This window comes from Panthera uncia, chromosome D1 (genome assembly GCF_023721935.1).
Source record: "Panthera uncia isolate 11264 chromosome D1, Puncia_PCG_1.0, whole genome shotgun sequence".
NCBI classification, from domain to species: Eukaryota; Metazoa; Chordata; class Mammalia; order Carnivora; family Felidae; genus Panthera; species Panthera uncia.
This window is the reverse complement of record NC_064808.1, coordinates 48,832,615-48,858,695: the sequence shown is the minus strand read 5'-3', so window position 1 is coordinate 48,858,695 and position 26,081 is coordinate 48,832,615. Positions and strand designations below refer to the sequence as shown.

General features: G+C 49.3%; 1 protein-coding gene across 2 annotated transcripts in view; it reads left to right on the top strand.

Moving 5' to 3' along the window:
• Nucleotides 1–26,081, top strand: part of PPFIBP2 (PPFIA binding protein 2) — a 145,153-nt gene that overhangs the window by 10,140 nt on the left and 108,932 nt on the right. For both annotated transcript variants that reach the window (XM_049650769.1, XM_049650773.1), the window contains exon 2: nt 21,559–21,655. In XM_049650769.1, coding sequence (XP_049506726.1) covers nt 21,592–21,655 — 64 coding nt within the window. In that variant the 5' untranslated portion in view covers nt 21,559–21,591. The remainder of the gene's footprint in view (nt 1–21,558; nt 21,656–26,081) is intronic.

Genomic DNA, 26,081 nt, shown 5'->3' with positions numbered 1-26,081 from the left:
GACCAGATTGTTAAGGATACACAGCCAGCCCCAATAAGTATATATGTACACACACAAAGACCTATTTGGAAGTAAGTCTCTAAAATAGTAGGAAGTTGCATAGTTCCGTGGTGCCATAGAAAACTGTTACTTCCTGAGCACCATAGGCAATTGCTGATTTCCTGGCTGGATTCCTCCCACTCTATAAAGTACATGAGAATGGGGCAAGATAACCTGGAATCTAATCTAATTTCTACAAAAAGCCTCTTGGCTTAGCTACTTTACCATTAGTGACAAGTTGCCTACAACCCACCTCAGCTGTTGGAGACCCCAGGGTGTCAGCCGTAAAGGGATATGCAAGATGGCGCTCTGGATTGGGTTGGAAGGTGGGGTGAGGGACTAGAGTCGGAGAAACCTCGGCAGTAACCCAGGTAGGGGTGTGGGGGTGGAGAGAGGCCAACACTGTTCAGTAAACTGGCTGGGAGCCTGCCTGTACAGGGGTGTCGAGTGGGGGCTGGGGTGCCTGTGTGAAAGGAGAGCACCGTTTCCACCAAGCATGTTCAGGCTCTGAGCAGGTGGGTGCTGGTGGTGGCTGCCTGCTGAAGGTGGGCTCCTTCCTTATCTTGTATGCTATAGAGCCAGCCAGTCCTTATTGCTGATTGTGCCTGTGTCTACCCAGGGCCCCATCCTCTCTGTTCAGCTTGGCCGTACAGCCGGAGCTCAGAACCCAGATCCAGCCACAGCCTCTTCTTTAGGGTGGACCCTAAAGAAGGGTCCTTCAGGCTGCCCAATGGGACGCTTCCCCTCAGCCTGGAGAGAAAGCCTGAGAAGACCACCTTAGGGAGGCTGGGTGCAGATTGGTAATATCTGGGCTGCAGAGACTCGGGATCTCATGTTATAACAGGAGACTTCAGGTGGGACAGTGCCCTCCCTCTGTGTCCTGCCTACTAATCAGGAGCACTTTGAAAACTGTTAAGGGCTGCTCCAGGGTCATGAACCTAGTCCTCAAATGTCATGGTTATTTGTATTTGAGAGAGAATTTTATTTTATTTTTTACTTTTTTTAACATTTATTTTTTATTTTTTTAAATGTGAAATTTATTGTAAAAACCACATAATTTTCAAGAGAGAGCAAGAGAGGGGAGGGGCAGAGAAAGAAAGAGACACACAGAATCTGAAGCAGGCTCCAGGCTGTGAGGTGTCAGCACAGAGCCCAACGCGGGGCTTGAACTCACGAGCTATGAGATCATGACCTGCGCTGAAGTCAGACACTTAACTGACTAGGCCACCCAGGTGCCCCTGAAAGAGAATTTTAAATAAATCTAGCGACAGTTGAATGAGGGATGGCGTGAGAAGGCTTCCACAGGCTACATGAGACCCACGTCTTGTTGCATCACTGTCACACACCGTGTATGGCAACCTTTCCTAAGTAATCCTGGGAGCAATTGCCCATTTGGCCATAGGTAGGTGTTCTGTGAGAGTGTGATGTCCACAGGGAGCAATTGTGGGGCCTCTCTGGGCCACCAGTACAACTTGACCATCTTCTGTCAAAGCTACCTCTGAATTAAATGGGCTCTCCTGACACCAGTGCCCAGGGCCAGGGACCTCCTGCTCCATGAATGTGGTCAGGACATGGCCCTTCCTGCCCCCAACCCCAGGAGCCCAGTTTCAGCTTCAGCCTCCATGTTTGGGGTCTCCCAAATCCATCTCCCGGCTGTGACTTCTCTGCCAGGTGCCTGCCTGGCCCGTGAACAACATAAACCCTGCCTGCTCACTGTCCCAAAGTGAGGTGCCTGAGAGACCCTGGTGGAATGGCTGAGAAAGCTGCCAAGGGGCTCTAAGAGTAAGCACAAGATCAATGGGACACTTTCTGCTCTGGAAGACTTGGTGGCCTGGACCTTTCTGTCCAATACTGCTAGAGAATCACAGAAAGTTTGGAGCACGTGTGCTGTGTTTGTAGCCCCAGGCTCTGCCTAACTGGGGGCTGGCTCCAGGGGATTTGGTAACTTCTCAAAGGGAGTCAGTGTCATATATTTTTTTCCCCTAACCCCAGCAGTTAGGGCCTGATAAGAGGTCTTGGCCAAGTCCATCTTCTGGAATAGTGCACTTAGGGACATGTTCTCTGAGAGGAGAGAGGCAACGTGTTACAAATCTACTGGGCCGGGCACTGAGCGGGGTGGTTTATTCTGTCCTCTCTTGTAACCCTCCGACCAGCCCTGTGTGAAGCAGGTATTATTATCTCTGTTACATAGTAACCGGAGAGGTTAATATCTATTACCCAAGATCAAAAACTAACCCAGCTCTAAGGAGCAAAGCCAGGATTTAAACGCAAGTCTGACTGCAAAGCTTGGACTCATTCTACTGCCTCCCCCCGCTCCTCTCCTTCCTCAGGGGCATGGGAAGGAGTGCAGGAGCTAGGAGTTCGGAACAGGGGTGGCAGGGGGCAGGAGGGATCTCCTGTTGGTACTTACTTCCCCTGCTGTGGGTCCTTTCTACCCTTTCACTATGAATCTGAGAAACTGCTGGGGGATCTCCCATGGGAAATAACCCTGCTCTATGGACAAGAAGTGAGAAATATGGAGAGAGGCCCCCAGGAGCAATTGCAGGCGCTCCCACCACCCGGGGATCAGACCGACTGACTTCCAGGAGCGAGACCTCTTGGGCACCCGGAGAAGGGAATTCTCTAGCTGGCTTGTCTTTGGTCTGCAGGAGTATGTGTGCAATGGCAGATTCCTGGATCACTTTTCTCAGGAAAACCCCCACATCACTCTGGCCTAAGTGCTGTCAGGGGCAAATGTCTTGTGATAGGTGAGCTGAGATTAGTGCCCTGGGCCTTGCCCTCCTTCCCCCCATCACACGCTGGAGTTCTTGAGTTGGGTTGAAGAGGAGACAGCTGGGCCCAGGGCACTTAGCTCCTTGAATGCAGCTTAAGAGCCGGTCAGCTGCCACGTCTCAGAGTTTCCTCCTTGAAGCCCAACAAAGTCTGGCCTTGATCCCTGGTCATGTCCCATTTGGAACTGACTTGCAAAGATAGATAAAGGACTATGAGGAACTGTCCCTACCTGGATGTTGTTTAAGTCTTCCTTAGACTGACAGGGATGGGCAACAGGGCCCCACATCTCTGGGGAGAAGGCCCTGTGTCTGCAGGTTAGTGTGTCCGGGATCAGACCGGGGTGGGTCCTAGCTTGTTAGCCCTGCCATAACAACACACACAGATTAGCTGGACTGAATGACAAAAATGTGTTGTCTCTCAGGCGGGAGGCTGGAAGTCCAAGATCAAGGTGTCGGCGGGCTTGGTTTCCTCTGAGGCCTCTGTCTTTGACTTGTAAATGGTCATCTCCCCGTGTCCTCACATGGTCTTCCCTCTGTACCCATATGTGTCCTTATGAGAACACCAGTCATGTTGGATTAGGGTCCACCCCCATGACCTTGTTTTAACTTAATTATCTCTTTAAAGAGTATGCTTCTAAAGATAGTCACCTTCTAAGGTACTGGGTGTTGGGACTTCAACATACGAATTTGGGGAGGGGGATACACTTTGGCCTGTGACAGGATGTTTCCCAAATCCTCAGTGAACAAGCCTCCGTGTCCTGGTGAGGTAAGAGAGGCAGTCACTGCCAGTCCTGCCGAGGCACCAGGAGAGGAAGGTAGGCCCAACGCAGTCAGTGCAGGAGGCTTGATTGGCCTTGTCCAAAGGCTCAGCCCTGAAAAGTCCAGGCCAGGCAGTTCCCTTGTAGTCTAGGCTCTCTAGCAGCAGTGGGTTCTGTGTGCCATCTTCATCTGCCTCCCATGTGGTCCTCAGGCCTCCAGTGAAGACAGAGCTGCTAATACCCTACTAATGAAAGCCCTCCAGCCCAGGCCTACAGAGGAAGCCCCTTTCTCCTGACAGAGGCAGGAGCCAGGCTGTCCTTGCCAGTGCACACAGCCTGCCTTTAGGGAAATTCCCTGGTCTCTTACTGGTCTAAACGTTTTCCCCCCCCATTGCAAAAAGAAAACTGTTGCATCGATTCAAAATTAAACTGTTTGACAAGTGTTGAAATGAAGCCTCAAAAGACAGAATAAACTTTGATTAATCCAGTTAGTATTTACCTAAAGCCTGCCAAATTCTGGGGTCTGTGCTCCCCCCGAGCCAGCTTGGGAGGCACATAGGAGGTATCCAGCTACAGGCTACAGTTATGTATGAGGCCCCTGAACTAGATGATAGAGAAAACTCGCCAATTCAGATGTTTTTTTTTTCTTGTTGCTTAGCATTGTAAAATAATAGAATAAATGGAAATGCCTGGTTTTATCATCTGTTAGGGGAAGTTACGTTCTCTTCTCCCGTCAGTCCTGTGGAAATCTACCTGCATTCACCACTTGTCCCTAGGTCGTGCCAGGGCCAAGCACGGTCAAGTCATTCTTACAGCAGAGCTCCTTCACCTCTGAGGATTAGTCCGTGAAGAGGGGGTCTCGTGTACAGAGAAAGTGAGAGGGGAGAGGCTGCCATGGACGACTTCCCACCTTTATTCAGAAAGTTGGCCAAGCTCGCTCGCGCCCTTTCTCACATGCCCCTCCTCCTTTTGCCCTCCACTCAGTGCACACACCTAACATCTTTCATCAGCTAGCATATACTGAGTGTCTACCTGTGTGTCGGGTTCACGGCTGGGCTCTGAGGATGGGAAGGTGAATAGAACACACTCCTTGCTCTCAAGCATTTTAATTTAGAAGAGGAGACAGACATATCGAGGACTTGGACAACCAGAGCTGTAAGCAAGTTGATGCAGGTGAGTACCAAGTATGGCAGAAGCAGAGAGGAAGAGCCAGCCAGCACCTTCAGGCACTGGGGGGTGATGGTGTCAGGAAAGGCTTCCTTGGGTCGGTACATTTGGATAAGGTCTTAGAATGGGTGAGATTTAAAAGTATAGCTGGAGAAAAGCACCCCAAACAGAGGAATAGGGAAATCCTTCAGTTATTTAGGGAGTAGGAGCTGGTTCAGTGAGGTTGAACTAAGAGTGTGGTGAGAAGTGCAGCTGGGAAGGTGGATCTTATAAGAGGGCTTAGATGGCTGAGCTAAGGAATACAGCTTTGTTCCTGAACCAATGGGGAACCATGGAGGGTTTGGGAGCAGAGGAGTAATGCCTTGGGAAAGGTGGGTTGGACAAGAGTCATCCAGAAGTAGGAAGCATAGAGGAGGCAGCTTTGGCAATCAGGGAGAGGGTGGAGGCAGGGTGGAGAGATGATAAGGGTCTGAAGGAGAGTGAGCTGAGCCTTTGGTCATTTGGTCAGGTGTTAGGATCTACAGAGAGCCTGAATGGCACTGTACAAGAAGCGCCATTTGTGTCACTAGGAATTGAGGTTCAAACCCCAGTTCTCGTTCTCTTGATCCCCAGCAAGGAAAGGTGGAATCCTGTGCCCCCCTCTGGAAAAGCTCAGATCCCTAAGTGCTGGATTTAAAAAACAAACAAACACAAGGAAACCTTTGTTATAAAAATAATTCAAACACACACAAAAGTAGAAGAAATCATATAATGAATCAATTTACTTATCAATCAGCTTCAACCATAAGCCCTTGCTGGTTATATTTTTAGGGGATATTTTTTGTGATGAAGCTTCTTGAAAGTATTCATGTTGAGGCTACATTTAAAGCATATTTCTCTGAGTCTGTCTGTCATCAGGTTGAGGCACTGAAATGACTTGATGTCTGTTTGTTCCTCCTTGAAGGTGAGATTGTGCATGCGTGTGTGTTCTCTGCTGTGAGAAGGGCAGTGAGGGCAGCCTTCTTTGTGTTCTGGGGCTGAGGAAAGACACTTCTAGCAGTGCCCATCAGCGGGTAAGGTTCTGTCTGCCAGGGGGCAGGTGAGGTGTGGACATGGGAGAGAGTGGAGGCATGGATGGCCTTCGGGGGGCAGTTTTCAGGGTTGGACACCCTCATTATCCACTCACTGAAGGATGCCTGTGGCCTGAGAGCTTGGTCTCTGCTGAGAAAATTGACAAGACTAATCTATAAACTAAATAGCAATGAACTAATTCACTCTGGCGGGCATTGCCCAGTGGCCACAGTACAAACACCTGTCCTCCTAGACTGCCCTCCTGGCATTTCCCACAGGTGGACTACAGGGTCATCTGCAGGTTGCTGGGGATCCAGGTTCCCTGACAGAGGGCACTGTGTGGATGGTAGGGGTCACCCAAGCTGCTGTGGGACCTCCTTGCTAGTGACGAGTACTCATACCTCCAGAGTTGATGTACTGGTCACCAGTGTGCCATACAGACCAACACAGACCAGTCCTATGGCCACTGCCACTTCATCCTTCACTGAGTGACCCAGGTTGGTGCACGTTTGATAATTATTTGTACTGCGTAAGCGCTGTCTGGTTTTAGCACCAACTGAAAAGTAAGACCAAGAATCAGACAGATGGAGACTAACATATCAGCTCTGGGGCTAATAAAGATGTTGAGAATGGCCAGTAGGGTTCCCAGTGCATCCCTTTCCTTACCTGGCATATCTACCTAGGCCAGAGATCTGGAACAATGCAGCTCTGGAAAAAGAGAGGGAAGGGTGGAGTTTCCTTCCCCCATTCCCTCAATCAGATACTTAGCGGTCCAAGAAAGAGGATGTCAGCCCCTGTTGGATATCCCCATGGCAACATGAAACAACCAAAACGGAGGTGTGAGCAAGTTGTGGGTCAGCAGAGATGCTCTTAGACAAGTAGGGGTAGGGATGCTGTCATAAAGGAAGGAGAATCACCTTGAAGAATTAGTTTCGATGGATAGAGACTAGAGAAGGGACCATTATTTTGAGGGGACAGCATGAGAAAGACACTGCAAAATGAGAATGCCTTCCTATGGCTGGAGTGTCAAGAAATCAGAAGGGTACAGTTGGAAGTGGCCAGGCTTGGTGAGGAAGTGCTGCAGAGTGGTTAAAAATATGACCTTGGAGTTGTACTGCCCGGATTCAATCCCATCTCCACTGCTTCCAGGATGTGTGATTTGAGCAGTCGTTTAACCTCTGCAAGTTTCAGTTTCCTTGTCTGTAAAATTTGGATAACAATAGTTTATAAATATTGAGGTATGAGACACACATAAATATTTAGCTCAGTGCAGAATGAATGTTTAAGAAATGGCAGCTGTTAGTATTACCATCATGTGTCCAGGACAATTTGGGGTAAGCTAACAGATGCTTAGATGCCAGACTCATGAGCTTGGATTGCTGTGGGAGAGGCCAGGTGAGAGAAGGCCCTCCAAGGCCTAGGTTCAGACACCTGAACACAACTGGGCCTGCTGTGGGAGGGATGATATGGAGCAGCGCCTCCCTGCCCAGAGCAATCCACAGGGGCCTGTCTGCTGTTTGAAGGCAAGGGCGGGTCACGGGGGAACGCATAGTGTGCAGGTCAAGCAGGCCAGGAGCTACCAAGAGAGAGCAGGACCATGCTGAGAGAGTTTCTGATCATGCTCAATCTCTGGGGCTGCTAAGAAATAGCCAGAAAGCTGAAGAGCATTTGAATGCTTTGGTCTGGAGCTTACAAAAGTAGTCTAGTGTTACGAGTTGTGAATATGGAGGTGAAGTATGGATTGTCCAGGGAGAGACTGTAGAAGAAACAGGAAGAGAGCTGAGCACAGGGATGGTGAGTGGAAGCTGAGACATAGGACATTTAGTGAAGGAAGAGGATCTGGAAGAACCCAGAGAGCTTTTTGTCCCAGATGCCAAAGGAGGAGAGCATCTCATGGGGTTTTGTGTGGATGAGATGCCAAGGAAAGCAATCCTAGCCAACACTGACTGATTGCCAGTCTAAGTGCTTTACTTGTATGAACTCCTGTAACCTTCACAACCACCTTTGAGACAGGTGCTTAAGTTATCCTCATCTGACAGATGAGGAAGCAGAGGCACAGGAGACCCCTGGCCAGGGAGCATTAGAGACGGGGTCTGACCACAGTCCGGCTCTACAGCTCAGCTTGTGCTTTAAGCCCACCCTTTGCTGCCTCTCACAGGAGTAAGAATGGATATAGCTTGGGGGGTGGGGGGCAGTAGCATCAAGGCACAAAAATGGAGATCTAATGGCAGCAGGCCTGGAGAGAACAGGAGGAGGTGAGAGCTTTGGTAGTGAAGCCAAGGAGAAACATGAGGTGGTGGCTGAAGGAAGGGTTTGAGGAGAACAGAGGCTTTGATATTTGTGTGGTCCAGAGGAAGGAGTAGGAGAGGGGGCAGAGGCACAGTCAGTGTAGAGAGGACACCACTGAGAGCCTGGGCCACAGTGGTACTAGATTAGGGGAGGTCTTAGGAGGCCAGAAGGGGAGTTGAGGGATTAGGTTTCTCACCAAAGAAAGATGTGTGGTAGTTTGCCGAGGAGAGTCTGGTAGGAAGGATGCACCAGATTAAAGATCTAGGTGCAGGAAGATCTGGCGGAGCTGAAGCTCCTGAACTTGCCTTCTCAGGCAGGGGGAGATGGGGTGAACAGTGACCCGGTGGCATGAGCTGTGGAGGTGGCTGGAGGGAGGTGGGCAGGTCTCAGGGAATGATCTTGTGTGCTGACTGCTGACATACATCAGGCCCCTGCAGTAGGGGGCCCATCCCTGCTGTCCAGGGGTGTTGAAAGGGGAAATGGAGTCAGAGGAGAGTGTGGGAAGGTTCCTAACGTGGGCAGTGGAAGGGACAGCCTGCCATGGCCCGGTCCTCGGGGAGGGGGAATTCTGAGTGAGCTTCCCTGAGAAGGTCCTAGCATCCTGCTGCATTATTGCTGGTAAAGGACAGGCAGCTTCCAGGTAGATTCCTTCAGTGACTCCCATTGCCTGATGGGTAAAAGCCAAGTTCTAGAGAGACCACTCATAAGCTGGTCCTGGCCTCATTTGCTGTCATTCTTTCCCAGTCCTCTGGTCACACCAAGCTGTATGCATTCACGAGCATGCATGCACATGCACGTACACACACCTGTCCCCCAACATACTTTAGGATATGTACACTCCTTACTCCGTTTGCAGTGCGTTCACATTTCTGCGTGCTGCCCATCAGAGATACTACACTTGCTCCCTGAAACTTTCTGGGATTGCCCATACTTGCACTGGTCACTCCTTCCTCCTGCCGCTCAGCTTCCTGAACATGAGGTCACATGGTTGTGACCCTGAACATGCTCAGCTTCCCTCTCCTGGGAGTATACCGGGTGCTGTATTGTCGCATACGTGTCTTTCTGGAATCACAGGGCAATCTATGGTGCCTGGCACCTACCAGCTTCCCCTCGACTGATCCTCACTTGTATGAGTGGGTGACACACTGAGCCTTATTACCCATAAAATGATGAGCAAACGGTCAATTTTCAAAACTCAGCTTCTCTTTGAAAGTAACTTCTGTGTGATATTTTACATGTTGCTTGCTTACTGAGCTAGTGACATTGTAATATTGCCATTAGCACTAAATTGCTATCTGAACTTAATTTTAGGGATGATGGGAATTTCAGGGAAATGATGCTTTTCTTCTCACAAAGGAATACCTTGATGACTTTAAAATTAGACCATTAACTTATCCATTTCTGAAGTCGAAGTTGGTAAAGCCAAAGTTTGTTGGCTCTGCCTTATAGATCCCAGATAGAGGCCCAGTTCTACATGGACCCTTCACATTCTAATTGATGTGGATGAGCAACGAAAGCATTTTGACCCTTGGAAGATAAAGAAGCATTCATTCATTTCCTCTTAGCATCGACTCCAGGGTTTTACAGATGATGCGGGGCAAATAGTGTTTGTTAAATAGATAAATTTAGATAAATAGATAAAAATATATACATTGATTTTTAGGAGTCATGCATCTTTTATGACAGTTTCCTGTCCCATGTTTTCTTTTTTCAAGTAAAATATGATCTTGTAACAGCTGAAGGGGGTCAGGGCAGTGCACAGAATCCCCATGAAGACACTGTATGAAGGGGAGAAGTTAGCAGTGTCTTGGCCCCTGGTGTTTTGAGCCCTGTTTGTTTGGACATGGAAGCCAGCTTCCTGTTTCCCACCGTTCACTGCTCTGAGCAAGTCTGCAGAACAAGGCAGTATGGTGGGGACAGCAAGCAGGGACTTAGGTGACAGACACACTGGACTCCATGGAAAGACTTTCAGCAACCATGTGACCTCAGGCAGTGTCTTAACATCTTTATGTCTTAGTTGCCTCTTTTGTAAAATGGGGCTGATAATTATAATACATCCCACACAGGATGGCCAGGAAGATTAAATGAGGAAATGAGGATGGAGTCTTTTCACAGGGGCTGCTGCTTCTGGCACAGGCAGCTTTTTGCACACAGGTGGAAACCGCACGGGCAGGAGGTAGCGTGCCATCATCTGATGTCCTGTGGATGGTGGTAGTGGCAGGGCAGGCAGAGAGATCTCCGAGCATGTGAGGTGTTGTGGCTGCGGCGTGGTCATTCACATCCCAGCCTGGAAGGGGATGCTCATTTGTGTTTACTCCCTGGACTTGATGTTTCCGAGACTCTCAGAAGGAAGCAAGAGAACCTTCCGCCCGAGTTCTCTAAGTGGCTGCAGTGAGCCCCACTGTAGTGAAGACACAGACATACTTGTTGTAAACACAGTGTTAAGAGGCACGTTGATGGGGGCTTGGTGATACTCTGTCCCCTGGACACCGTCTGGCTCCCCAGCTCCTTCTTCCCAAAGGCAGAGATTCGGGCCTGGCTGTCTGCCCGTCAATCCCTCTCCTACTTGGAGTGTCTGCATTGCTTGTCTTCGGAGATCTGCCCGGACTCTCCTCCTCAGGCCTGGGTTGAGGCCCATGGCCCTGGTCACTGAGATTGCTGTGGGCTCTTCACCACGACAAGCCCTTGGTTGGGGAAAAGGACCAGCTTGGGGGCAGAATGTTAAGAGCAGAAATGGGTGGTGAGAACAGCCAGAGGAAGGTGAAGCAAGTGTTTAAAAATCTTAAGCAAAGACCTGGAAGGAAACCCAACATCAGGTCTTCAGTGTTCCCGAAGCCCAGAAGGTCAGATGTGCTGCTTGGGTGTGAGCCACGACACCCTCACGCTCTCTCATACCCGTTTCCTGGCCAGACCCCGTGCTCCTCCTTCTGGGCTGGGCTCCTGTGTCTCATGCTCATATCTTTGAGGGTGGTGCTTCTCTTAAAAAGCTTGCCATTCCCAGCAAGAGGGAGGATGTCGGCCCTGCTCCTGAGTCCCGGGGACACCTAAGCTGGGAGGAAGTCCCTGGAGGTGAGGTGTCTGTACCTGATGCTACTCACTGCATTCTTCGGAGGAGGGAGTTGAGCTCTGTGGCCTATTCCCTTGCTACGATTGCGTGTTGGTGGGAGAGCTTTTTGGGGTCACGGAGCCTTGCTTGACGGGCTGTGGTTTGATGAGAAGGGCTTGAGCTCTTTGGGTAAGAGCTTAAGTGGAAGCATCTGGGTTTGGATGTGCCAAAGGAGGCTGGTGGAGGAGCAGTGACATGTGACAGGAGTTGGGCCAGGTTTTCAATGGAAGGGGCAGAAAGAAAAAGGACTCCTTCCAGCAGGTTCGGTGGAGCTGGGCTCCAGCACAAATGTTCTTAGGGATCTATTGGAACTGGCCCCGCAGGGAGTGGCTGGGAATGCCCAGTGCACACAGCTCACTAACCTGGCACAGCGGGAAAGAGACGCTTAGCAAGAAATACTGCCTTCGTCCCCCGCTGGCCCCGGCACTGCCAGCCTGTGCCTCAGCTTAGCGCCCCGTGAGCGGTTCTGGCACACCTCAGCCCCCCGGCCTCAGCTTAACTGGCTGACTAAACACAGCAGCCTGATCTGGGATATTTAGGTGGGAATGAGAAGCCTGTGTGTGAAAAATATGTTTGAAGCTGAAAGCGTCAAACAAATGTTTGCTATCAGACATGACTGATACTGTGATTAGAGCAGTGCAAGTTAAGTGGCTTTTTCTACCTTCAAAGGCTTTCTTCTGTTTCTCCTGTGCAGTTTTTCTTAGGCTACTTCAGCTTCTGTTCATTGACAAAAGAAATCAAGGCCCCGCCTCTTCGCTTTTATTAGACTCCGATATTCACTGATGGCATTCCGTAATTCTGATGGCAGCTTCCTCGGCATCCTGGCCCCTCTGTCCTGCTCCAACCCCTCTCCTGTGACAGGACGTCTCTGTGTCCCCTGATCTCTCCTGATGGAAAGTCAATGCCTGTAGCCTTGTCCTTCAGTCCTGATACAAAGCCAGTGTCTGCCGGGCCCTGCCGTTGCCCTGAGGCCATGCGTGCTGCTTTACTGCATCGGCAGGCCCTTCCCTCTGGGGACAAAGTCCTCCAGACTGGACAGGACCTCAGGCCTCAGGGCCTCCTGGGGCCCCTGTCACCCACAGGAGCCTCTCAACTTCCAGTTTAGACCAGTGACCTCTTCATTTTTTCCATTTTCTCCTTTTTGGAATGGGAATGTCTATCCACACATGCTCTGAGCCAGGTCCAGGGCTGAACTCTGGGCTTTGGAGACTGGCTCTGCCCACAAAAAACTTAACATTCAGACGAAGTAGTCGCACATATTGAGTAGCCAGCGCTCTAGAGAGTTCCAGGCGCTGTCCAGGAAGTCTGTCATGGGCATGAAGAGGGGGACTGAGTTGGAGCAGTCATTTCATGGGGGGGATGGGAGGGGATCCCTAGAATGATGATATTGGAGCTGGACCTTGAATGAGGAGTAGGAATTGACCAGGGGGAAGGGAGGTCTTGGGCTAAAACATTGCATGTTGGCGGGGGTGGGGGGAGCTCACAGCAAAAGCAGGTGGGGTGAAATGGTTAGTGCTCGGGGCCAATGGGGCCAAGTGCGGCTGAGACGATTATTGTTGCTGTGGTTGTGAACTCCCACCCAGCTTTATGCAAAGGACTTCTACACACATTATCTCCCTGACTCTCCGTAACCTCACGATGTGTATATTTTCCCCTGCCCTTTGTAAATAGGGAAAACGAAGCTCAGTGATGTTGAGGAACTTGTCCAAGGACCTAGCCCATGACAAGAAGAACGTGGGCCCAAATGCAGCCTGACTAGAGAGCGAATGCTCTTGACTACCTCATGGGTCCTTCACTTTGTCTCTGGGGTATGAGGTGGTGAACAGTTGTACAGGTGCTGGAGTGCCTTGGTTAGGTTTGTGAAATAGACCCATGCTCTTGGCAGCAGGGTGGAGCATGAGGGCTGTGTGGGGGTGAGGCTGTAGGCAGGCAAGGCAGTCAAAAAGCCATTGTGGTCGTTCAGACGGGAGATGATATGTGGCCTGAAGCAGGGTGGAAGATGAGTGGACAGATGTGAGAGCAGGTGATGAGGGAGACTTTGCTGGATGTGCGTGAGAGGCCAGAAGGCCCTGGGAAACTCCCAGGTTTCTGGCTTGGCAACTGTGGTGGCGTCACCAAAGTGGGTGGGGGAGCATACTGGGGAAGACCATCTTTTGGGGCCCACCAAGTGTGAGGGCGTGGAGAGGGAGGTGGGCATCAACTATGTGGGGGGGCGGCGCTGCACCTGGCTTTAGTTTCCTACTGACAATGAATAGTTGTGAATCTGTGGGAGTGTCCTCAGGGTTTACTGAACGGGGCTGCCCTCAGGGGCTGAGACACAGGGAAGAGTTGCAGGGGAGATGGCTGCGCGCTGCTGTTTTCCTCCCTTTCCTAAAAAAATAAAGAGACGAGGAGACCACCTTTAGGTGGGCAGGATCAAGTTTGGTTTCCTGGAGGAATTATCTTGAAGAGAAGATGAGAATTTAGCAAAGAAAGCTGCTGGGTTGGGTATACAGCAGGAAAGCAATTGGTGCAGTCAATTAACGAACAATTAGAATCCGTCCACTGAGGACAAGACATTTGGTTGGGATGGGTGGAGGTTTGCCTGAGGGCTAGGATGGAAGTTAAAATTGCAACCCAGTAGGTTGAGTCCATGTGGTAAAGGGCATGAAGTGTAGGGGCTGATTGATGGTGAGCCTCCGAGACTTTTCTAAGCAGAAAAGTGCCTGAGCTGTGTTTGCATTCTCTCATTGGCTCCTCAGCTTTTTTCTCCTTTTAAGTTTATTTATTTTTGAGAGACACGGAGAGAATGAGCAGGGGTGGGGCAGAGAGAGAGAATCCCAAGCAGGCTTTGGTCAGCACAAAGCCTGATGCAGGGCTCAAACCCATAAATCGCCAGATCATGATCTGAGTCGAAACCAAGAGTTGGACGCTCAACTGACTGAGCGACCCAGGTGTCCCTCAGATTTTTTCAGTATCAGAATCACCAGAGGAGCTAGGTCAGGTTACAAAGGTCAGGCCTCTGTGCTTGACTGGCTCTCCAGGTGACTCTGATGAACACCAGTGTTTGAGGACCACTGAGTTAGGTGAATCTTCAGTGCAAGGTGGGTGGACAGGGGTGCCTGGAGGCAGGCAGCCAGTTAGGAGGCTCTTGTAAGAGTCTAGGGTGAGGTAATGTGGGGACAGGTGAGGCTGTGGGAGCAGATGAGATCACCAGCAGTGAGCACTGGGCAAGAAGATGGTTTCTGGTCTGACTCAGCAGCACTTGGCTCCCCTGATTGCTTCCTTCTCCATCCTGAACCCTCTGTTTGGCTTCTAGGGCAGCACTTTCTCAATTCTCCTGGCTGCTCCCCCCTTAGTCCCCTTTGTTGGTTCTTCTTCCTGATGGCTGCGTTGTAGTGTTCCAGAGAGTTCTGGGGCCTCTTGCTTTTCTTTTCCCTTTTCATTCTTTCTTCCTTCCTTCCTTTCTCCCTCCCTCCCTCCCTCCTTTCCTTTCCTTTCCTTTCCTTCCTCTCTCTGTCTCTGTCTCTGTCTCTGTCTCTGTCTCTCTTTCTCTGCACTACTTAGGTTACTTCATGCAGTTGTTTTAAATTCCATATCCATACAAATGGCTCCCAAATTCTCTCCAGCCAAACTTCCCTCCCAACATTAGACTCATATTTCCAGTGTATCTTCCTAGGTGTCCTTAGGCATCTTAAACTGAACATTTCCAAAACCAGTCTCCTGATGACCCCTTCCCCTGCCTCAATGGTTTCTTCTGCAGTCCCTCCAACTCTCCCAGAGACTCAGGGCAAAAACCTTATAGTAATTCTGATTCCTCTCTCCCATGTCCACTCCATCAGTATAGTTTACCGGCTTTGCCTTCAACATATATCAAGAATGAGAACATTTACCACCATTATTCTGGTCCAAGCTACCTTCATCTCATGCCTGGTTTTCCTGTGTTCACTGATGCACTGCACCCCCACCAGCCCTGTTCATTTTCAGCCATAGTGTTCCTTTTTAACAAGGTATGTTAGATCCTCCTGTGCTCAAAACCCTCCAGTGGGTTCCCGTTTCAGAGGCAAAGTGGAAGAACGGTGTGCATCCTCAGGCAAGCTGCCCAATTTTTTGCTCATCAGCAAAGTGAGAGGATTCCTAAGTGGCACATGGGGATTACGTGAGACAGTGTTGGAGAAACTCCCAGCAAGTAGCTAACAGACACCTGCCCGAGAGGAGGAAGGAGCATGGAGTCTCTACTCTCTGCCAGGCACACTGCACATATTACTTTTTAAGTGTTTTGATTTTGATCACTACTATACATCTACACAATTTAAACAGTGAAATAATTGTATACGATTTGTTAAAACAGCTGTTGTCTCCCTGCCTACCCAACCCCATTGCTCTTCCTCAGAAGCAGCCACTTTACATTTCTTAGTATTTTTATCCATATTGCTGGGGGAAAAAATGCTTGTTCTGCTGCTTTATTAATTGTTTTCAGTTGTCATTATCTAGTGACTTCTGAGTGCCCACTCCAGGAGGTGAGGAATCTGCTCCCTTTCCAGCCCCACCTCCACTGCCCACAACCACTTTTCATCTCTCTCCCGACCCCATGCTGCCCCTGCAGTTCCGGTTAGATTGCTACGAGGTGTTTCACTGTAAGGTTCATGGTTACTTTTACTTTTTGGTTTCCATGCAGTTCTTTTGTCATTGGCTTGAGTTTCAACTTTCTTGTCATTGAATTAAACAAATTCCTCCCCATATATAAATCTCTTTGGGTGTTCTGAAGCATGAGGTGTCCTGTTAATTTCGTGTTGCTGGAGAAATCTCTCCCAGAGCTTTCGGAAGCTCTCCAACATGGACCAGCTGTCCTTTTATGTTTGCTGCAGAGCTGTTGCCCTGGCATCTCCCTTATCTCTGCTAGCATATTCTCAGTGTCCCTGTGGGTTTATGTCTTTCAAAATAAATTTCTCGACTGTTGTTTCAGTGGGTAGCTAATTTAGATGTTTGGGTTCAATCTGCTGTATTTACCTGAGGTCTATCTTGTTTACTTTCACTGGTAGCAATGAGATTGGTTTTATCCTGATACAGATGAGACTGTTGAGTCTGAGAGGGGTTAAATAACTTGTCTAAAGATCCACAGTCATTATGCAGCAGAGTGCATGTTTTAACTCCAGACTATGTTCTTTTTTCCTTTGTCCTTTGAAAAGAAAGGTGTTCTTGACTGATATGGGATGTGATTGAAAATTTAGGCTCCGCCATCAGTTTCCCTTGTGTCTTCTTCCATCTTCATTTTTTCTTAATACTGAAAATGGCTTCTTGCTCTCTTATCCCAAAGAGATAAATTTCCTATATCCTTCTAAGAAGCTGTCTCCCAAGCAGAGGCATAGCAAGAGGGATTTCTTAAAATAACTGTTTAAGAGTGTTCTGGTTTATGGGCAATCTGTAAATTATGGGGAAAAGGCTTTGGTTGGTTGTGATAACACAACACTTCTTTACCACCTGATGGCCATTTGCAGAAGGAGGAGGTGTGTGATGAGTCCAAAGTTTGGTGGTGGTGGGTTCTTGGCTCAGGGTTCATTCTTCAGGCCTTGCCTTCTAGTTGGGGACACTGTCCCCACCCTACCCCACCCCCATCCCTTCATCTGGACGGAGCCGCCAAGGAATCCGATCCCAGATCTGGCTCAGTTGTGTCCATGGCACAGGAGACCCTGAAGGAGCAGGGGTACCAGGGACTCTGGATCTGTTCCTGATTCCTTCTCTGGTCCTGGCCAGTGCCAGCCTGCCCGAAACACTTGCAGCTCTAACCACTTTTACTAAAGGAAAAGTACTTTATAAAATGGAATGGAAGCTGGCAATTCAGTGTGGGTGGGATAAGTCAAGGCTACTTGCCCAAGACTTATCTGAATCAACAGTTCCTGCCTACTTCTGATTCTACTTTGCTGAACATGAAAGCTTAATGCACTATCTAAATCACGGCTTGCCTGAGAGTGCATCAGATAACGGGTGGCTAATTGAGGCTCACTTTCTAAATTTCAGAACCCTAATCCTACACCCTTATCAACTTCGAGGTGCCAAACTGACCTTTGCGTGGTGCAATTCATGTGGCTATGACGTCTGTCACCAGATGCTGTCATTCTGAAACAAGACAGTTCCTCTCTATAGCTACAGGGTCATTTTCTGTCTGGCTGGTGGCAAAGAGGGTAAAGCTCTATGTTGGTGGGACATCATCTCAGATAGGAGGATGACAGCATCTAGAGAGGCCTGCAGGTGAAGGGAAGGGTGAATGGTGAATGGGCTACACTTTTTCTTAACATTCCCGGTTTCTTTTTGTAGCTAAGCGTGAGCTAGTCACTTGGTAAGAAGAGAAGCCCTCCTGTTCCTTCACCATCAAATGCAGGGCTCTGTTAATAGTCCAGGTGTCCAGAGAGAATGAAAACTGGTTGGGGCCACAACAGCTGTCACTGTACTAAGCTCCTTAAGAGCCATGTCATCCTCTGCCTGCTCCTCTCCTTCCTGGGCTGGGGGCACCTCCCCCCGCCCCCAGGGAGTCCCCCAGGCACACTATCTCTTGCCCCAGCATCCACGCTGTGACAGGCCCCTGGCTGGCTGCTATAGCTCCCCTCTCATTGGTAGAGAACATGATTTCACTTCCACTCCCCACCACCTGCTTAGAAGTTGCCCTGCTTTTCGCTTGTGCCTTTGGGGTGCTTCTGGAATCCGATTCTCTCCCGGTCCCTTTGGGTCATCGCCTCTTCACCTAGCTTCTCTCCAGGAGGCCTCCAGGCATTCAACTTCTGGAGCTTCGTGCACGTAAGCTCCACATCCCTGATGAACCCAGGCTCCCAGTGGAGGTGCTGTGCCCCTGCAGGGATGAACAGACACTGAATGTGGTGTGTGACATGTGTGCCTCTGAGGCTCCAACCTCCCTGAGGGCAATGATTGTCCCATCGTGTGTTAATGACAGGAGCTCTAACCTCAACAGTGGTCAGAGGAGAAAATGCCTACTAGGTGCCAGAATAGGAATGGTTGGTGACCTTGTGGCTTCCCTGTTCTGAGAGTGTCTGTGCTCACAGATGGGGGCCTGAGGCCTCACATTGATGGCATGTTTGGCCCTTCAAAAGTCTCTCTGTACCCCATGCCACTGACACCTCACAGCTGCCCTGTGACAGAAGCTGGCAGGGCCCCTTCTTACAGGTGTCCTGCCATCACCTGAGACCCAGCAGGTCTGGAACTGAGCTCATCAGCTGCCCTAAGCAGGTCTGGCTTCTGAGCACTCACAACCTTACCGGCCCCGGGCTCCTGGGTTTTAAATATGATACACCTTTGACTCATGTGTCACTTCACACCACCTCCCATGGGTCCACCCAACCTGCTCTTTGCCAAGTACAAACTCATCCCTGGGCAGAAGGCCTGTGGGCCTCCTCTTATGGCCCTTCTGTTGCAGGGGGTTGTAGCCTGGACCCTCCAGGCTTGGCACCTTCTAACTGTCCTCTCCCTTCTACCCTGGTAGTAAGGCCCCAAATGGGGCCTGCCTATTAAAATACGAGATCTTCTTAAAGATCTGATATGTTTACATCTGAGGCCACTTGGTTTGTTGTGCACTGGCAGTGGGTGTGATTCCCAAGCTCCTCTTATTAATTGCCCTCGTTACACTTATGTGAATTCTGTGAAAGGTTTTGACTCATCATGAGCAGCTGGATGCTCTGGTGTAATCTCATCAACCACTTTGATATTTGCCAATTACATCCTGCCCTTACATGCTTCTCCACCCTTCCATCCCCTCTGCCTGGAATAGCATTCTCCCCCTTATCTTCTGGGAAAACTTCTACTCATCCTTCAAGACCCAAAGAAACTGCATACCGGCCTCTATCAGCTTACCCCATACTGTGTCATCGTTAATTTGTTTATACTTTTGTCTTCACTAGACTGCATGGTCCGTGGGGACAGAGACTAGGTCTGATTTGTCAATATCTCCCCAGTACCCAGCACAGCAGGGTTCGGGGAATGTGGGTGAAAGGGATCTATCAATTTATTCACAAGTATTCACTCATAAGCTTCCTTGTGCCAGGCACTGTGCTGGGCACTGGGCATATAGGGGTGAACAAGGCAGACAGGGCCCCACTGCCTCCATGGAGAGGGTGAGCAAGGCCAGTTGGCAAGCATACAAGTATACGGACGAGATACTTTGGAACTGCTGCACTTGGAAGGGGCTGCTATAGATGGAGGTGTGCAGGGAAGGCCTGTCTCAGATGACACATGGGAGCTGACACCCGGAAGATGAGAATAAATGAGCCATGCAGAGAGCTGGGAAAGCGAGCTCAGGGCTGAGTGGATAGCAGGTGTGAAGTTTCAGAAGAAGACATGGTCTTGGAGTATCGGCGGGGGGAGGGGGGTGGCGCACAGAAAGGAGGCCAATGCTGTTGGAACATAACCAATGGAGAGAGCAATATGGGGTTGGCCTGGCCGGATCCTACACTGCCTCTTTTGAAGGTCCCAGTGAGTGAGCAGTGTGGACTTCTCCTTAGGAGTAGTGGGAAGTCCTCAGAGGGAACTATTTCAGACCTTTAATATCTCTGAACAGGTGGGAATGTGTGGATTATTGACCTGCAATAATTGTGTGTGATTGTGTGCCCTTTTCCTGCTACCTCTACTCTCATCCCCCAAACCCCCAAGCTTGCTTCTATTCAGCCCATGAGATCTGCACATGTTTGGGGTCTCTAGTGGCCTGGGCTGCTCTTCTCAGCAGTGGCAGCTCTGTCCCTTGCTGCAGCCTCCTGTAGTAGCTCCTGCCACAGCCTTGAGGTGCTGATGAGGCTCCCACCCCCTCTGCAGGCTCCCGTTCTCATGCCCCTGCATTGATTGTGCAATGGCCCTTGGACTGCCGAGGCTCAGTGCCTGTTCCCAGACCTTCCTTGGCCTTTGCTCCTATGAATCACTGCCCTCCCTCTCCATACAAATAGTTGCTTATCTCTCTTTGCCATGCCTACCTCCTCCAGGGGAGCCAGCCTCTTGGACTTACCTGGGTTCTCTGTTCCTGAGCCTACCTCATTTAGTTTAAAGTCTCTCATCCAGTGCACTGTCCTGGCACAAATACATCCTGAGATCGTTGCCTCACTTCAAAAACAAAAACAAAAACAGCTAACATATGTTGAGCACTCACTATCTGTAAGGAAATGTACTGAGTACTTTCTATGAAATATTAATTCCTCATTTCATCATGACATCAACCTGGTGTGTTAAGTGCTGGTATTATCCACATTTTACAGATGAGGATACTGAGGCTCAGAGATCACATAGTAAATGGTAGAGCAGGGTTTGAACCCAGTCTATTTTAACAGCTACTGCCTGGTATAGTCCAATGTGGTTCTTTGTGGTCCTAAAATCTTTATCCATACCATCTCCAAAGCCACTTCTCTGTGGCTGCTCACTTTCCTTTCTTCCCTTTGAAAGTCCAACATCAACAGGGGACAGGAGCCGAGACCCCCAGGACCCTCTGTTTCCTGACCCGGGCCATCCTTGGGTAGAGGAGCCAGGCCGATTCTCCACAGCACTTATGCCCATTGGACACATGCACAGGCTTTGCTGAAGGAGCAAACAACAGCTCCTGCCTGCCATTTATAAGTGTGAACTAGGGATTACAAATACAGTTGTCGCTCCCTGCCACCAGGGAGTGGGTGGGAAGCAATAAAACGAGAAGAGGCTGCAGGAAGACAGTTTAGCTGAAAGACCGTTCGTAGAGGCAGCGTTGTCCAGAGATAGAACCAATTGCCATCTCCGTTAGACGGGAGACTCAGCCTGGGGGGAGGGTGGCCTTTGTGTCCTGGGAGAAGCTCTTCAGTCCTGAGGAGGTGGGATGCTGCACTTTGCGTGGTGTTGGGTAGTCTAGAACTAAGATGGTGAGAGGAATTTTCCAGGTTCCTGGGATGGAGCTCTCCCCACAACAGTGTGTCCGCTAGGCCAGGCACTTTTGACCATCCAGGAAAGTGGCAGCCGAGGACTCTCGGCCTGGATCACACCTAACCGTCGAAGGCGTTGCAGGTGCGGGACAGATGTGGCTCTAAGACAAACGTGCCTCCTGAGACTCCTGACGCCCGCTTGCTGCAGGGCACGTCCTCACTGAGTCCCTTTATCCAACTCATAAGGGAGATTCCCCCGTGCTGGCTGCAGCTTCTGGAACCTGGGACTATAATGGCGGCTCTTAATCTCAGATGTGAATGGGATAGTGTGCTAAAGCCGCGGGAGACGGATCACTTGTGCCAGGAGGGAGAGGCTCTAGAGACGGCAGAACCGGGGGGTGGCCGGCTCGGATTCTTGCTAGAGCGGCCCACGTGATGTTGAAAGAGGAGGGTTTGCGGTCTTGCCTGCGTAATGTGGGCCTCTCTGCAACTTTTCCTTTGTCCTGTGCTTGAACTTTCAGTAAGACAAGAAGAAGACTGAGGGGAGAGGAGCCATGGCTTCGGATGCCAGTCACGTGCTAGAAGCTGCCCTGGAGCAAATGGACGGGATCATTGCAGGTACGGTCCGGGGGTCAGGGGGTCCCAACAACTGATGGCTCGTCCTCTACACCTCAAAGACTGTTTTCTCTCATTCCACCTTTCTTTCTGGCACAGCGAGAAGCCCCTCGGTTGATTTATTTGATTTTATTGTGCATGCCGTCTCTTTTTTTGAGTTCAGACTTGTGGAACACCTTGATCCCTGGCATGAGGTTAGGTCTCTGCCGAGGCAGTGTGGGTGTGCCATACGTTAGCACACTTTGGGTCCTGGCCGAGAGGCAGTTTGGGTGCATTAAGATTGTTTTTACTGTAAATTTGTCTGAGGTTTTACTGTAAATTTGTCAGAGTACAACTTGGCCTATCACAGGTGAGCTGAGACAAAACTCAGAGTCTGGAGACCTTGGTGCCTCATGTGGGTGTCCACTCCCTTCCCCAGCTGGTCTCCAGTGTACTTGGGAATCAGGAGGCAGTTTGGTATGGATTCACCTCCTCACCTAAAGAATGTTCCTTATGCCATATTGTTTCTTACCTGTTTGGCCATTGTTTGACTTCAGGTCCACATTAGCCATTTAAGAATAGTCCCCAGAAAAGATCCGATGAAACTGATTAATTGGAAAGGAGCACCAGTGGGCTGTTTGGGCTGATTAACTCTTTGATGGTGGTGGGGTGGGGGGAACCCAAGCCCGTACTGATTACAATAAACCTCTCATTGAAAATCTTTCTGGAAGGCTCCAAGGTCCTCTTTCTGCCCTGACCAGATGACAAGTCAGGGGCCTTATTTGCTGACTGGCCATGCTTCTTTGAGACTTTGCTCCTCTCTGTGCAGAGCTGCGGCTGGAGGAGTTCGGGGACGAGGGCTTGGGCTGAGTGTGGCTAAAGCCTAGGATGTGCATGGGCACTGGACACCGCCCCTTGCCGGGCAATTGCTTTTCCTTCCACCCTGTGAGGACAGTCTGATTCACCGAGGGTTGTGGGTGTTGGCACCTGGGTGGGAGAGGCTGTGTGTTGAAGCTTCTTCATGTTCTTGGTGGCGCTGTAACATGTCCTAGCTGTCATCTGTCAGGCTCCTCATTTCTCAGTGAACATAAGAGCTCTTGAGAGGCCTGATAATGTTCTGCTTCTCCAAGGCTCTACAGATTGGGATGTCCTGTTCTAGGTTAGGGCCTCCAAAACCCCCTTGAAAGGAAACAGTCAAGAGTGCGGATTTCCTAGCAGTCCTTGTAGAGTCTCATCTGGAAGCCATCAGGGGCTCATGTGCAGTGGGATCAGAGCCACAGGGTCAGGCCCTCCGACCTCAAAGCTCTTGGATGGCTGTGAAAGCTGAATGGACACCTTCTAAAGAAGACAGCTGGTGTGGGGCCAGTCCTGCTTCCTGCCTCCTAATTTCTCCACATTGGCATTCCTAAAATGATGAAGCCTCTAGCAAAATACCCTGTCTCTGAGAGAGCAGCATGTGACCATCAGGGCTTTGCCTTAACCCAGGATCTGCTGGTGAGGATCTGGGATGGACAAAGAGGAAGGGCCCTGGGACTGGGTGGTACAGAACCCAGGAGGCCCATCCCCCTGCATTTCCAGCACAAACTGCTCCCTCCTTCTCTTTCCTTCATCATCCACACTGGCTGCTTCCTTCTAGAAGGGCTCCTTGGGCAGCTGTGCCTGGAACAGTCTACATTCTAAGGCATTCTTTGCAGATTGGTCAGGAGAAACACCTGCAGACAGACTTCTTGGATCAAATCCTGCCTCTACAACACCCTATTTACCTGACTGTGCCTCAGTTTCCTCACATTTAAAATGGGAATAATCATAGTACCCTCCTTAGAAGGTTGCTATGCTTACATGCATAAGGTGCTGAGAACAGTGCCTGGCACGTAGTAAGCCCTATAAAATGTTAACTTTTGAGAAATTAATGAGGGATTAAAAAAATCTTTATTATGTTACATCTTTAGAGACATGTTAGAGTTCTTATTTATTCAGGGCCTTGTTTCACCCATTTGTGTTTTGTGTTTTTCATTGCATAAGGCTTGTGCGGGCCTTGCTAGACTCGCCTGGGATTTGCAAGATTAATGCATAGTCTTCTGAGTGGTCTCTGTGCTTTTGCCCCTGTTGGTGGCACTGTAACATGTCCTAGCTGTTATCTGTCAGGCTCCTGGCCCTTTTTACCCTCTGTCTCCCACAAAGCAGCAGAGCCATCCTTGAAACTCACTTCAAACCACAGCATTCCTCTCTCCAAAGCTCGTCAATGGCTTCCCATCTCAGGATAAAATCTGAAGTCCTCAGCAGACCCAGCCCTTCCATACATGATCTGGTCTTTGACTGCAAGTATGGCCACACCTCCTACCACTTTCCTCCTGGCTTATCTCCCTTTAGCCCACACACTGGCTGTCTCAGGACCTTTGTGTGTGCTGCCCCCTTAGCTGGAATGCCATCCTCCAGATACCCTCAGATATGATCGCTGCTGAAATATCACCACATCACAGAGGTCCCCCCCGACCCTCTCTAATTAGCATCTTTTCCTCCCACCACTCTGTCCTCATATCCTGTTTATATTTCTTTATAGCACTTTTCACCACCTGACCTATTACATTCACATTTGCCTCCCCGTGTGTATCGTCAGCCTCCCACACCAGATTGTAAGTTTCATGGGGACAGAGGCTTTGCTGCTCCATCCCTAGTGCCTCCTTTGGTCCGCAGCACATATTAGGTGTTTAATAAGTATTTGTCACATACACGTTTTATTTACTTTTGTGAATAGGCTCTCCTTTTTAGGGCGCAGTTGTTAGTTTATATATATATATCCTTTTACCTGTGTACTGAACTTCATTTATTCTTTTCTTGGTACCTATCACTGATTATTCTGGAATAACAAAGCGCTAATTGTTTTTTTTTGAAGATTCAGTGATTGGCATGTCTGTGAACCATCTCTCAAGTAATAATTGGCTCACACAGACATTTGACAGGAGCTATTTGGCAGATAATTGAACATTGAAGTAATTAGTGCATGTCTGGAGGGTATATATTCTATGCCATTTGTGATGAAAAGAATGATAATTATTGAATACCTTTGTGCAGGATACTCTTCCGCAAGATTATTAATACCCTCCTCATATTCAAGGTGGTTGGCCCAAACTAGATCTAAGAGCTTAAGAGTTTTTGTGGTTGTGGGGCACCTGGATGCCTCATTCAGTTAAGCATCGGACTTCAGCTCAGGTCATGATCTCTCGGCTCGTGACTTCAAGCCCCTCATTAGGCTCTGTGCTGACAGCTCAGAGCCTGGAGCCTGCTTTGGATTCTGTGTCTCCCTCTCTCTCTGCTCCTCCCTGGCTTGCACTCTGTCTCTCTCTCTCCCTCTCAAAAGTAAATAAACATTTTAAAAAATTTTTTCTAAAAAGAGATTTTATGCTTGTTAATGTGGAGTAGGGAGTTAGACTGTTGAGGTTTGAATTCCAGCTCAGTCACTTAGGACTGGCCGTGGGATCTTTAGGCAGATTGTTTAATCCCTCTGAGCTCAGTTTCCTCATATATAAAATAGTGATAATTGTACCTATCTCATATTATTGGGAGGATTAAATTAATGGAGGTAAGGCACTTAGTGCTCAGTTGGTATAAGTTAGTTTGTTTTGTTGAGGTTAGCACTGACATTATGATTTTTACCACGTAGGGTCGCAGTGCTGGATTTCCAGTCTAGGGCCATCTGAGTTTCTTCTGGGCTGCTTTCATGCCTGCACTGGTTTTATGATGCTGTGTAGTGGAGTTCTGGGGGCTCTGTGAAGCCATTTGAGAGAAAAGTTACCTGGGAACGGGGTCCGGTTCCGTTCTTGCTCCTGGTCCCCTAGCCAGAGTGACTTTGCTCTCTTCTCTCTCAGACGCATGAGACTTCCAAGTGAGGGTTCCTCTGCTGAAAGGGTGGCAGCTAAGAGAAAGTTTGAAAACCGTGGTATCACATCATGATGCCACAAATCCTGCAGAAATGACATTTCTCTGTGAACATTTAAATCGTCCTTTCTGTATTTCTATTCACCTATTAATTTGAAGTCGAATGGTGTCACGTGATGCCAACACTACCAAAACACAATTGCTTTTGCATCCATTAAGGTGCTCGAATGAGCACCCAAGGACTGTGTTCTCTCACTTTCTGAAAACACAGTTACCACTTTATTTCAATGGAAGAAACTTTTGTAGGCTTCCTGCACACCCCATATCGCAAGCATTTATGCAAAAACAACATGGATTCCTCCTAAAAGGACAGTTCCTTCAACAATGATGATTCTTAGGCACAACACTATATGACAAGAGATTTCCCTTTATTAATTACTCTGGAGTATGCTAGGCTCAGGTTCACTTTCCAAAACTCCTTCCTAGAAGAGTACACTTAGGGCATGTGATCTCAGTATTTATTTAAGTAGGTCTTTAATGGGGAAAAAAGAATATTCTCCTTCCTCCAAATCAA